The sequence below is a fragment of the Microtus oregoni genome, unplaced genomic scaffold, assembly GCF_018167655.1.
Source record: "Microtus oregoni isolate MIOR12 unplaced genomic scaffold, Mior012 000062F_ref0000492, whole genome shotgun sequence".
In the NCBI taxonomy this organism is placed as follows: Eukaryota; Metazoa; Chordata; class Mammalia; order Rodentia; family Cricetidae; genus Microtus; species Microtus oregoni.
This window is the reverse complement of record NW_024543872.1, coordinates 10,399,335-10,413,021: the sequence shown is the minus strand read 5'-3', so window position 1 is coordinate 10,413,021 and position 13,687 is coordinate 10,399,335. Positions and strand designations below refer to the sequence as shown.

Genomic DNA, 13,687 nt, shown 5'->3' with positions numbered 1-13,687 from the left:
TAGTACCACTCATAAGCCGGGGGGGCAAGCCCTTCTGTCTAAACACATCTTTTATTTGTGTTCCAGCAGGTGCAACAGGTTCAGGTGTTTGCTGACGTCCAGTGTACAGTGAATCTGGTAGGCGGGGACCCTTACCTGAACCAGCCTGGTCCACTGGGAACTCAAAAACCCACATCAGGACCACAGACCCCCCAGGCCCAGCAGAAGAGCCTCCTTCAGCAGCTACTGACTGAATAACCACTTTTAAAGGAATGTGAAGTTTAAATAATAGACATGCAGAGATATACAAATATATTATATATTTTTCTGAGATTTTTGATATCTCAATCTGCAGCCATTCTTCAGGTCGTAGCATTTGGAGCAAAAAAAATAAATAAATAAAAATTTTAAAAAAAGTTCATTTTTGCTGGGAGATTGAGAGATGGTTTTACTTTCTTTGTAAAGGCCTTGGATATTGAAAAGAATAACAAGGCAGAACAGTTGGACAATCTTATTTCTTGAGCCAAAAGTTAATTATTCTTATTTTTATAATCAGTCATTGGCTTCTTTTCTGGATGAAGGCTTTTGGAGGGAAACCAAAATAACAAGTTCCAAGGGGAGATGAAGCCCTGCCTCACCGGCTCAACCCTGTCCCTGCCCTGGAAGAAGAGCCCATAGGGCTTTGCCTGTCTGTCCACCAGAGGCTGTCAAGTTCCTCCCACCAACAGCCACCCCTCCCCGACCCCAGGCAGCTCGTGTGTACAATCAGCTTCTCCAAGCAACTCTGTCTGTTGGCATCAAGAGAATATTTTGCTTCTACATATGCACCCCTTCTCCTTTTTATAAAGATGGATTGAAACCAAGATGCCTCCAGGAAAGAGGATGAAACGAGTATATTCACTGAGGAATCCAAAAAATGCAGTTTGGGGGAAAATGCAATAATTTTTGTTGAGATGGGTGAAAGACAAGAACCGAGTTCTATCAATTATTGTAGATAAAATTTTCTGATTAAGTCTGCGGGGGAAAGCAGCCTGTTCTTTCTGCTTTTACTATGTTAACAGCGAGGTAGCTAAAGTTATTTAAAATAAAATTAAATTTATGATCCGAGTAGCTTATTTTTTCCTTAAATCTCACTGTAAATATATTTTGATTTCTTGTAGAAATTGATTTTGTTCTGTTTAATTTTATGCTTTGATCATATTGGTTTTTTTTTAATTTGTGTGTGAAGTATAATGTTGGTTGATTACAATTACACTTGGCTAGTAATTTCATTATCCCAGTGACTGTGAAGCCATGTATGGATTTACTTTGGGACTCACCAAAGTGGCAGTGCCAGAAGGAGCTATTCTAGCTGAGCTAGGGCAGACCACCCCAGGGTGTCGCAGGCCGCTTGTAGGAAGGGAAATCAGAGCTCGCTCAAAACAAATCTGCTTTTTCTGACTTTGGGAATTTGAATTTCCATCAGTGCAAATACAAGTTTCTCTGTTCTGCTCTGAGGCTAATTGGTACCATGTTTTCCCGTTGTCTTGTTACTCTGCCACATCCCGTCTCACCCTGGCCCCGAGAAAGGGGCCAGCGAACTGACTCTAGTGCTAGAAGTTCTGCCACAGGCAGGAGAGCTTGAGCAAGGCGTCGCAAGAGAGGCCAAGGGAGCCCTCCAGCACTAACCTTGATCTGCATCCGTGGGCCTGCGGACGACAATACTGACCTTCTGCACCAGCTCCCTCTGCTCACAGAGCAGAGGAAAGGCCATAAGAACCAATGCAGATGAGGAGCATGGACTCAAGACTTCAAGGAAGAAGCCATTTCCCCAGGTCCTTCCTTCTGCATCTCACCACCCCTACTTTCAAATAACTCCATTGAACAGCATCTATTCAGAAACTACAGCATTTTGAAAATGGTGGAAGGGCTCATGTGGTAGCAACTATGAAACAGAAATAGGACCCTCAGTTGCAAACATTATCTTTTTTTAGTTTTTCAGAAAATGCATCCCTGATCTCATTCATTTCCAGCTTGAAAGCCCAGCCATATTACTCTAGTTCCTCCCAAACTGCTCTAGGAGGTCGTTTCCATTTTGTTTGTGATAAGCGTGCAGACTTCAGGAAGTTAACCTCTAACTTCAGCATTCCAGATGAAGTTTCCTGACTCAGTGCTTTTGCATCAGGACCTAGAAGAGAAAAGCAGTAAGGAAAATTGGAGATGCTAACGTCCTCCCCCATCCCCACTGCACCTTAAAGTATGCATGTCACCTTCGAGGTTTTATAATTGCACTGTTTGTTTTATGTATGTACAGATTAAAATTATTGCTACATTTGAGGAAAATAAAATTGCTTGCTTCTATGTAATTCCTGTCATTCCACAGGAAATTGACTTTTCCAGCTACTGAATAGAATTTGTTTAACAACCTCATGAGCTGCCTCTTCATTTATGCAGGGGTGGAGATGGGTAGGGTGGGGGGCGATGACTCTAGAATAATTGCCAAAGCCCAGATGACTTCCAATACTAAAGGTTAGTAAAAAGAAAGGATCGCTATGGCCAAAAATCCCTAAAGTCTCTCTAATAGAAGCCTTTCCTGTAAAGCAGTGATTAGGGGCTTTGAGGAAATGCCAACTTAGTTGGGCCATTTGTCTGAAACATAAACTCTATTGTGTCTGAGGCTAGGATACTGTCCAGGCAACTCTAAAGAACCACGGAATAGCATGCCTCTCTCAATGCGCTGATACAGGTGTGGAATTTTACTTGAGGATACTGTTTCAGTGTGATAATGCATTTTGTAAAAGTTAAGTACTGGCTGGTGTGATGGTTCAGCAGTTAAGCCTAACAAGAAAACAAGAGCAGGGTGTGTTTCTCACATACATTCCCACGCATAGCTACAGACTTGGCATCTGTTCTTTTAAATCATATTTTGAGGTGAAATGATACATTTTATCCATAGCTGGGATAAAAGAAAATTGATGCTTCTTTTAGATGAGGTCGCCCACTGATGTAAAGTTGTCCTGAGTGGCAGTGGAGAGAGAAGAGCAATAGAAAGAAGGAAGGAGAAAACTACCTTCTCTGTGGTCTTTCTGGGGAAGATTCCAGCATAAAGAAGTTTTTAGATGCTGTGTCTTGGGCTGACCGAGTAAAAGAAAGATGGTTGTCTGTTTACATAGCAGTTATGCTAACCCTATGCTGACCTTAATTGCTCTTGCCAGAAGAGCACCTGCACTTGGATACAGTAAACCATCCCTGACCATCCCTCTGCCTCTAAACTTCACTGGCTTAATTGAACCCATATGTTCCTTTTGTTGGAGGCTGAGCCTGTTCTGCCGGCAATCTTGGTTTTCTTTGTGTATTTTATTCTCAATGCTACCCTAACTCTTAAGAACGTTGAAAAACTAAAAGCTGTGTCATCATTCACTTGTTCAACACATTTTATTCCTTATCCAAGGCTCCAGGAATAAGAAAGGATGAAAACAGAAGTGGACCCTGCCCTGTGTGACTTACATCTGTAGACCCGGAATGGAGAGCAGTTAGATGCAGACCTGGGGAAAGTGGTACAGAAGAGAATTCTATGAGGCAGTGCCTAAAGGTCAGTGCAGGCTTCCTTGTGAAAGAGATGGCATTTGAGGTGAGGTGCTTAAACAGCAGGAGTAGCACTGTGAAGAGGAGCTAGGGCAGTTTTGAGGGGCAGCACAGGGAAGGCGGCCAGAGCATGACCCGCTCATAAGCCCACAGAGTTCTGTCAGCTGGCACACCAGAGAGTAGCTGAAGGGACCGACTCCAGTAGGAACATGTGCTGGGCTTGGAGGTCTCATTTGAAAGTTAAAGCAGTCACGACCCAACCAAAAGCATTGCCTTCTGTTCTCTATCCACCCGGCTGTAGCTGATGATGATATTAAAGGTACCCAGAGAAAGTAAATGTATGCTCTGGCAATTTTTGAAGTGCTGTTAGGACCGTTTTCTCAGCCTCTGCAGACCATTGAGAGAGTAGTAAGCAGGAAAGAAACGGACTCTACCAGGTTACGACACAACAGTTCATCAGTGCGGACACTCGAATCCCCAGCTTTAAAGATGCGAGCGAGTATTTTGCCTGTCTATATATGTGTGTCATGTGAGTGCCTCTGCCTGCAGCGATCAGAAGGCGACATTGGATCTCCTGGAAGTGGAGTTAGAGGTGGTTGTGAGCCACCATGGGGATGCTGGGAACTGAACCTGGGTCCTCGGGAAAAGCATCAAGTGCTCTTTGCCATTGAGGCATCCCTCCAGCCCCCAGAGCTCCACTTTTCATGCCAGATTCTAGCTTACTGTCCTGAACTGGATGATTTAAGAGTCTACAAGACTTCCATCTTATGTGTGAACCTAAGCCCAGTTTTCTTCTGTGGAGAATGATAAGCCCAGCCTTGAAAAGAAGGGCAAGAGGTCAAAGGTGGCAAAGAGAGAACCCGGCCCCTTTTCTAGAGACCCTGAGAATCTCTCCACTTGCTCTTCAAGTAAATGGGGTGAGGGACTCTTTGGCATATAGTTAACAGAGAGTCCCAATGTAGTATGTTTCTATATATCTAACAGGAAGTGGAAGGTGGATTCCGTGAAACAGCATCAACACTTAGGTGAAGGTAAGTTATAGGCAGATACACTAAGACTGTCTGACAGCATGTAAGGTGTAGCTCAGTTGGAGAGCACTCACGGAACGTGAATGAGAATCTGGTTAGATCCCCAGCAGTGCGTGTGGCCATTGGGATCCTTCCTGGAAAACAGAGTAACTGAAGTCTATAAGTCTAGGACGGTAGGTTTCTTAGGTCACAGTTGGAGGAACCTGTTCTGAGCTCTTAGTCCTTTTGGTGAAGCCTTCCCACACGCTGCATCTGGCCCTGATGTACTCATTTGTGGTTGTTTCTACAACCACTATAAACAAGTCTCCATAGCAAGCAGAGGCCAAAAGATTAAAATGTTGAAAGGGACAGCTGCTTCCTCATTTGATGCTCCTCCCACCCAAGTGTCCAGAGGCCCTAAGATGTGGAACAAAGGGAAAAAGAAAGAAAACCCTGGGCCATAAAAATGACTTCTGTTTTTGATGAGCTGATGTGTGACAGGCATTGTGGACAGCACCAGAGATAACTGCCTGAGCTGCCCCTTGTTCATGGTGGAGACTTCACAGCCCTTAAACCAGTGGTTCTCAACCTTCCTACAGCTGCGGATCCTTTGATGCAATTCCTCGTAGTGACGCCCAACCACAAAATTGTTTTCCTTACTACTTCATAAACTAACTTCACTACTGTTATGACTCTTAATGTAAATATCTGATGTACAGTAGATCTGATATGCAGCCCCCATGAGAAGGTCAATCAACCCCAATGGGGTCACGACCCACAAGTTGAGAAACATTGCTTTAAACGTTTTTTTTTTCATTCTTCCAGAAAGTTCCCTCTAGTACTGAAAATATGCCACCTCTTGGGACCTGCATTTGGTCTTTCAGGCCTCCTGTACTGCAACGTAGAACAGGCCTCTTGGCAGACGTTGAAATTGAAACCCCAATTTGTGGTGAAGGGACTTGGAAATTCTGACCTCAAGTTAGTTGTTGGGCTTTGGGATGAACTCCACTTTGCACTACACAGAACCACCACTAAAGATGAGAGCATCATTGCACTATGTTGTTGTCACGGTTGCTTTAGACAAGGTCTCAATTCGGTATGTAGACCAGGCTGGCCTCAGTCTCACAGAGATCTGCCTGGTTCGGTTTCTGTGCCAGTTTAAAGGTGTGTATACCATACCTGTTTAAGACTGGTATATTTTTTTTTATTTTTTAGGATTTACTTTACGTGTGTGTGTGTGTGTGTGTGTGTGTGTGTAGGTTCCCACGGAGACCAGCAGAGGGTATCACATGACAACAGATTCCCTGGAGCTGGAGTTACAAGTGGTTGTGAGCCCACCCAATGTGTGTGCAAGGAATGGAACTCTGGTCCTCTGGAAAAGCAGCAAGTACTTTTAACCCTTTAATGCTTACTCATTTCTCCAGTCTCAACACTGAGAATCCTAATGAACTCAAGACTGTTCTCTAGAACTTAGGTTTCATTGAGGCTTCTGAAGGTTTCCATTTTGAAAATAAAGCAGTACTGGTGTTAAATTGCATGATTTTAATTTGTGTGAAGGCAATATTTATAATGCACTCATCTTGAGTACCCTCTTATAACCAGGATATTTTGCAAGACCCAACCCTGAGTTTACCACTGATAGACATGGACATATGGAGCCCATGCCCCTACAATCTCAAAATTAAGCCTCAAACCAGATGATATATTTTGCTGCTAGATAGTTTTGTGTTGTTTATCTGAGCTAGTTGGCTAATCAGTGGCCAGCGGCAGCAGCTTCCTTTTTAACCAGATTATAAGGAGTCTTGACTGTAAAAGGCTTGCAGCCTGGCTTCTCCTCCCTGGCCCTATTGAAAGCATTTCTTTGTTCAATAGCCACCCTCTCCCTCCCGTGCCCCTTCACACCCGCTATGCGTGGGTGCTGCTTCTTGCCCAGAGCAAATCTCAAGTCAGCCTATCTTCTGATTGTGACCACTTCTGCTCTCTAGAAAACAAATGCTCCAGCCAGGCACTACCCTGGCCTTTATTCTTTGTTTGCTTGTTTGCCATTGAGGCTGGGTCTTGCTACTTAGGCCTGGCTGACCTTGAATTTAAAGTCCTCCTGCCTCGGCCTCAGTGCTGGGAATACAGGCCTGAGGCACCACACTTGAATTACTAATGATCCTCATACTCGAATTAACCTTGTTCCCACGTTCAGTCCTGTCTAGTCTGGAATTCTTCTAGTCCTCATCTCCAGGCCCTTTTCCGGAATGTCTCCCTGGTGATAGCGCTCCCTTTGCTTGTGGCAGCATTGGCCTCATTAGCAGCTGGTTGTCTGCAGACTGATCTCTTTCCTCCACTAAGTTGTTGAGTCTCTTACGGAAGAGCTGTGTACCCATTTTCCTCCTCACCATTTTCTCCATAAAGGCAGATTGGAGCAATAGGCCTGTAGGAGGCAGTGTGTTTCAATTGCTAAGAGACAGGTAGGCCCTGAGTTGTCCCCCTGGAGTAAAAATCATTGCATTCCAATGTTAAAATGTATGCACAACTTGCGGGGCGTGATTCTGTTTCTCTGATGGCTTCTGTTTCCCCTTTTCCATGAACTCTGAGGGAGTACATTTTCACTGGTCTTTGTAAGTCTTCAAGTGCAGGAGCCGAGCCAGACTGTTGATCCCTTAAAACACTTCCAGACTTCCTTCCCAGATGAGCAGAAAGCCCAGGCCCTATCTCCTCCTGATCTGCAGTGAGCACCTCTGAAAGGCAATGCTCGGTGTTAAGATTAAACAATAATGAGATGGCCTTTAAAGCCGGTGCCTCTAAGCTGTCCAGTCAGAATGTAGGGCAGATGATTGAGTCAGCCAGTGAGCAGGGAGATGTCAGACGTCTTACCTACGATCTCTGACCTCAAAACAGTCTAGCCCTGCTTAGCTCTGAAAGTACCTGGCGCGAGTGAGAAGGAAACATGGAACACGCAACAAACCCGCTTAGGAGTTTATTAGAGGGGACATGTAGAGGCCTGGGGAAGTCAGTGTGCAGAGAGAGAGGGCGTCCAGCTTTTAAAAGTTGCCTAGCGCATGCACACAGGGGGTCGATGTGACTACATCATATGCAGATGACAGGGCTCATGCATACATGCAAGGGTTTAGCTGAGTCATATAGGTGGATGATGCAATCACGCATGCATGCAAAGGCTTAGCTGAGTCATAGGTGGATGATGCAACCAAACCACATGCGGGTCAGTCACACAGGGCCCTTTAACATCCCCGGGGCCATTAGGCACTTCTGCCTGAGGGCTTGTCCACACATGCATGGCCCTAGAACCTGGAAGTGTCAGCCTTATTGTGGCTGAAATCATAACATTCCACCCTTTTGTTTATTATAAAAATTTGGGTAGTTTGGGGTATTTAATGGCTGGGAATGGGGCGTTGTAAGGTCTCTCGTGACTGCTTCCTGCTGATTTTGTGGACGTCGAAGACTTGAGATGCTTGACCATGTCCTAGGGTGGCTGATTACTTTTGTGTTATTTCTGGGCTCTGTGGAACTGACTGGCTGGCAGCTTGGATCTTACAAGATGTTGGAAAGGCAGAAAATTATGTCTGGAAAAAATTTTAGATCCTGGTGGTTAAGGGAGGAGAGTCCCAAGATGGTAGATAGGAGGGATTGGGGGGGGGGGGGGGGTAGAGGAAGAAATTTCCCAGGGTTTCCCAAGATGATGAGGGAAGAATTAAATGATACTTATTCTGGGCGAGTCTGGTCTGTTTAGATAGGTCCAATTGGCTCGCTGGAGCTTATGAAAAAATGTTTGAAAAGAAATAAATTTTAGGCATATTAAAAGCTTATGATTACGATTATATAGTGTTGGAATGGAAGACAGTGGATAGGAGGGGGGAAAAGAAAGGGGAATTATTGGAAAGGGGAATTATTAGCCCTTAATGTTTTACCTGAAGCAAATCTTAAGGTACTTGTTCTCTTTAGCATCACGGTATTACCTTGACATCCAGGAGACATGGCTGTAGTCAGTGATAAACCTGTAACATTGAAGTCTGTTTTTGTGAGTTTTTGGAGTTTGGGGCTGTGAATGACCCCAAATTTGTTATTGTTTCTTACCAACTGGGCTTTTGAGAATCCTTGTACCTCCGGTTCTATGTTTAATGATGGTCCCTGTAATAACAGCTGAGTGGTTAACTAGAAATTTAAGTATGACATTGGAGATATAGAGAAGTTGATAAAGTAGATAGGAGAAAGACAAGGAGAGTATATGGAGTTTTTAGCACAGGAGAGTTGAGTACGGTGATGAGACTTTTATTTTTCTGGAACTGGAGAAAGAGTGGCTGATCTTGGTGTCCTCTGGAACTTAAGGGAGCAGGGCCCTGTGTGAGTTACCATATATGAGGGGGTCTCTTGCGCTGGAAGAGTAAAAGGTTTAAGGTGGGACAGGTGGATCCAATGAGGAAGTCCTTCGAGCTTGGCAGCTGTGGGAGTTACAAGAATTACTTTAAAGGGGCCCTGCCATTTAGGGGAAAGGGGTGAGGGGCCATGATTTGGGGAGAGAATAGTACCTGATCTCCTATTTTAATTGGCGGAGAGCATGAATTGGCACACAGTTGAGGTAATGAGTAGTTGGTAAAATCCCAAAATAGGGAGCGAAGATGGGATAACACAGAGTATGCAGGTGATCAGGAAGGGGAGAGGTTTTAGGTGAGAGGCCAGGGGTTAAAACCAGCTGCCCATACATGAGTTCAAAGGGCAAGATGAAAAGGGGGCCTTTGGGGAGAGCCCTAAGCCTAAGAAGGGCCAGAGGCAAAAGTTTTACCGAGTCAAGGTGAAGCTCCTGTGACATCTTAACAAGAACATTTTTTAAGGAATGGTTAATTTGTTCTACCTTCCCTGAAGACTGAGGATGGTATGGGATATGACAATGCCAGGGAATGTTAAGAGCCTTAGATAAAGTTTGAGAGATCTGGGAGGTAAACTCTGAGCCATTATCCGACTGAAGAGAGGTTGGGATTCCAAACTGGGGGATAATTTCTCGGAGAAGAACATCAGAAACCGACTGGGCCCTCTTGTTAGTGGTGGAAAATGCTTCAATCCACCCAGACATGGTGTCCACCAAAACCAGGAGATATTTAACTTATCTGCCTGTGGGCATATGAGTAAAATCAAGCTGTCAGTCAGTTCCTAGAAGGGAGCCCCTGGCCTGGTGGGAAAAGGGAAGCTACGATATTTGGTCTTGGGATCTGACTTTTGACAGATTTTACAAGAGGAAGTGCTAACTTTTAAGAACTCTAAGTCCTCAAGGGTGGGTTGGAGGTGAGCCTTGACAAAGTGAAACAGAGATTTGCTATTAGGATGAAAGAGCTGATGTAGTTAGGACAGAATTTGCCCAGTGTCAGGGGGTGTCTGAGAGAATGTGGGCTGTACTTTATGAACCCCCTGAGGGGATTGAGGTAGGTTTGGGCTCTAGAATGCTGCTGTTCTAGCTGCTTGGTCAGCCCAAGAAATGAAGGCAAAGATATTTTGAGATTGAGAGCTGAGAGGAATAGAGAGAAAAACATCCTTAAGATCTAGAACTGAGAAGTGGGAGGTTCCTTGGGGGAATAGTGGAAAAAAGTATGTAAGGGTTAGGCACTACAGGATGAAGAGGGTCCACTGAGGAGTTAATGAGCCAGAGGTCTTGAATCAGGTGATAGGTTCTGTTAGGTTTTTTTAACAGCAAGTATAGGGGTGTTAAAGAGAGAAGAGGTGGGGTGAAGTAGCTTTTTTTCTTAAAAGGTCAGAGATAATAGGCTTAAGTCCCCTAAGGCTCTGGAGAGAGAGGGGGGTACTGAGCTTGGGTAAAGTATGTCATAGGCTCTTGTAATTGTATAACAATGGGGGAATGGTGTTTAGCAACAGAGGGGTTTTGGGTGTTTCATACTTGGGTGCTTACCTGAGAGGCTGGTAGAGGAAAAGACACATTGGAGCTGGGAGGCTGGGAGGAGGAGGGGAGCTAATGGAGAGTCTGGGGTAAGGTGAATGGAAGGAGCAAATGGAAGCTCCTACTTTTGCTAAAAAATTTCTTCCCATAAGAGGTACCAGGCAGGTTAGCATGACTGAAAAGGAATGAGGGAGATAAATATCCCTAAAAACACAGTTAAGTGATAGGATCTGCTGAGGTAGATAAGGCTGTCCCCCACTGCAACAATAGGGAAACTAGAAGGAGAGGTAGGCCCCCAGAATTCCCTCAGTACCGAATATGTGGCTCTGGTGTCCAAGAGAAAGGAGATGGGCCATCCTGATGCTGTGATGTTTACCCATGACTCCCTGTTACAGATAACGGTTGTGGTCAGGTCAAAGGAGCCCAGGTAGCCTTCTTCGTCCATGGCCAGACCTAGAAGGTCAACCTGGGAATTTTCTGGGTTTGATGTCTCTATGCCACTATGTGCACAAGGACAATCTACTGCTCAATGACCTTCCCTATGGCATCTTAGACAAGGCCTCACAGGACCAAGATGAGGATTAGAGCATGCTCGGGCCCAGGGACCAGCTCTACCACATTTGAAACATGGGCCTATTGGTTCTCGAGCCCTGGGGGTCAAGGGAGCAGCACAGACAAGATGGATCAGGCTGTCTGTGGCCTCGGTCGATCAGAGGGCCATGGCTAGCACGTGACAGTGATGATTGTGGGCTTTGTCATTCTTCTCATGGTACACCTTAAAAGCCAACTCTAAGACTTCCACCTGTGGGGTCAAGGGGCCACCACCGCCCGGCTCTGATGCCCTTTTCTTGCTTAAGTCGATAAAGCACTCATCTATTTTTAAAATAGATTTATTTATTTATTTTATGTATATGAGTGCCGGCATTTTTATGTATATACCTGCCGGCATATCTAATGCAGGCTGTAAGGAAAGCAATAAAGGTGATTCCCAGCTGTTGGGTCTGAGCAACAGGGAGGATGGGACGGCCCATAGCAGAGGCAGGGAGGAGACGCGCATTTGCTTTACTTTCTGTCATACGGTTGAGATTCCCATCAGGCATCCAATGAACTCAGGTCAGCAGTATCCAGATCTGGATGGGCCTGAAACTTAGGGGAGAAGTTGGAGTTGAAGATACAGACAGGAAATCATCAGCAGACAGTCTTTAAAGAGACTGGAAGATGGCTCCAAGCCAAGTTCACAACTAAGCCATCCCCTAATGGAGGAGTTTATTCCAAGAATCAAGACGATTCGGTATTTGGAGTCTAGCGGTGTAATCCACCAGGGTAATAGCAGGGAAAAGCCATACAGTTGCCTCCATAGATACAATAAGGTATTTGATTTTTTAGATCTGTTTATGCTGTTTTAATTTTAGAAAACATGGCAAAGAAAAAGAACCCCCTTATTCTGATTCAGTAAAAATCTAAAAGCATTCCCATTAAACTGATAGTAACCCAGGGATTCCAGTTAGCACCACTATTGTGCATGAGGTCCTAGCCAATGCAATGAGATAAGAAAAAGAAAAGGGAAGACACATTCAAAGACTGAGGCAGCTCAGGGGTAGAGTGAGCACAGCATACGGCCAAGAAGACAGAGGGACATCGAGAACTATGTTGTGATGCGGTCAAACAATACTTAATTTGATCTCACAATTGTCCTGTCAGCTGTACATCCCTTGCATAGCTGAGCTGGGTCTTAATCTCAAGTCCTCTGGAGCCGTCAGTTGCCTTGCTCTTTCCTTTTATATTGTGAAGAAGAGGCACCATATTCTGTCTGTTTCCATTTCGGGAGCTGCATCGTCGTGGTCTGATACCTTGATTATTTCAATCTTCCTACCAGTGTCCCAGATTTCCTCCCAGCCCCAGAACGTATATCTTGTATCTGTTATCAGATGGGTCTGTGGCCACCTGTACTTGTCGAGAACTTCCTACACCCAGAGTAAGGGAGGGCCTGGTGGCTTCGGCCACTCTCTTGGCAGCCCCCTTTGCAGATGGAATGTAATTAACCCAATGCCTCTAACCCGATGCTCCTCTTGACTCTTCTCCACAGCATCAGAGGGTTAATCTATGTGCTGATCACTTTTGGTTCACTGGTTTGGCTTTCTTAGTTGCAGGAAGCACTCTATCAGAGCCGGCCAGTTTGAAGGTAGCAGATTTGGTCTCTATCAGGTCGCAGGCAGCAGAAAGACACAGCTTTAGTGATGGCATTGACTTAGCAGACTCACATTTTCTTGGTTTGCATTTTCTCTTGCCTCCCTAAGAACTTAGGATCAGAACTCGAGTGTCATTTTTTGGACACTGCAAACCCCCAGTGGCTAAATTCCCTTTCAAAGCCTGCCTTTGTAGATCTTAGAAAAGAGGCTGGAGCTGTTCTGAGCGTGACCTCAGAGCACAGCTAAAACCAGTGAAGCAACTGTAGCTGTCCTGCCACACTCACACGGTTCCATCAGTAAAAACAGCAGCTCCCTGTGCTTATGCCAACACCAGTTGATGATCCAGGACAGAAAGTCTATGAGGGAGTTGTATTGGAATTAAACATAAAGTTATTTCTCACATTCCCCACTAAGGGAGCCCTCCTCACACCCAGTGCCACAAAGAGCTGTGATCTTCACTTCCCAAGTTCAGAAACTCCTTTCTGTCAGCTCAACTGGTGATAACTGAGCTCTAGGTACTAATTTATATGACCTTGAGGATGTGAAGTTAATGTGAATGTATTTAAACAATTTCCCAGGTAGCTGCAGTGTTCCTGTGCTTGAACAGCTTGTGGTCCCTTTCCAAAACACCTCAAACTGGTATCTTAACAGTAGTAGATACCAATGAGAAAGCAAAACCGGAACTGACGAACGACCTTTGTTTCAAACCCAGTTCCTGCACAGACAGGCATTGCATGTCTGTCATGGTAGTATTGCACCCCATGCCATATTTAAAGGTGCTAGGAATCAAACCCAGAGATGGTGCATTCTAGAAGCATTCTGCCAAATGACCATATTATACCCTCAGTTCCCAGAATAGGTATTCCGTAGCAGTTTCATCCTGAGGTTGAAACATTCCATCTTTTTGGGACGCTCCTTAAGAAAGAAAGAACCATTGCCCGCCGCAACAGCGACCACTGAACCCACCACCCCACCTGCACTAGGAGGGACAGGTGAATATCTGATATCCCAGATGGAGAGCCCTGCTGCCTAGGCCCTAGCCCCGGCCCCTCCCC

The 13,687-nt window shown here is 45.1% G+C and overlaps 1 protein-coding gene across 8 annotated transcripts in view; it reads left to right on the top strand.

Moving 5' to 3' along the window:
* LOC121439592 (nuclear receptor coactivator 1) overlaps nucleotides 1-2,385 on the top strand; it is a 222,209-nt gene extending 219,824 nt beyond the window's left edge. For 6 of the 8 annotated variants that reach the window (XM_041640118.1, XM_041640122.1, XM_041640121.1 and 3 more), the window contains one exon: nucleotides 67-2,385. In XM_041640118.1, the coding sequence (XP_041496052.1) occupies nucleotides 67-237 (171 nt within the window). In that variant the 3' untranslated portion in view covers nucleotides 238-2,385. The remainder of the gene's footprint in view (nucleotides 1-66) is intronic. The other 2 variants (XM_041640124.1, XM_041640123.1) reach the window with 2 other exon arrangements.
* Nucleotides 2,386-13,687: the final 11,302 nt, after the last annotated feature.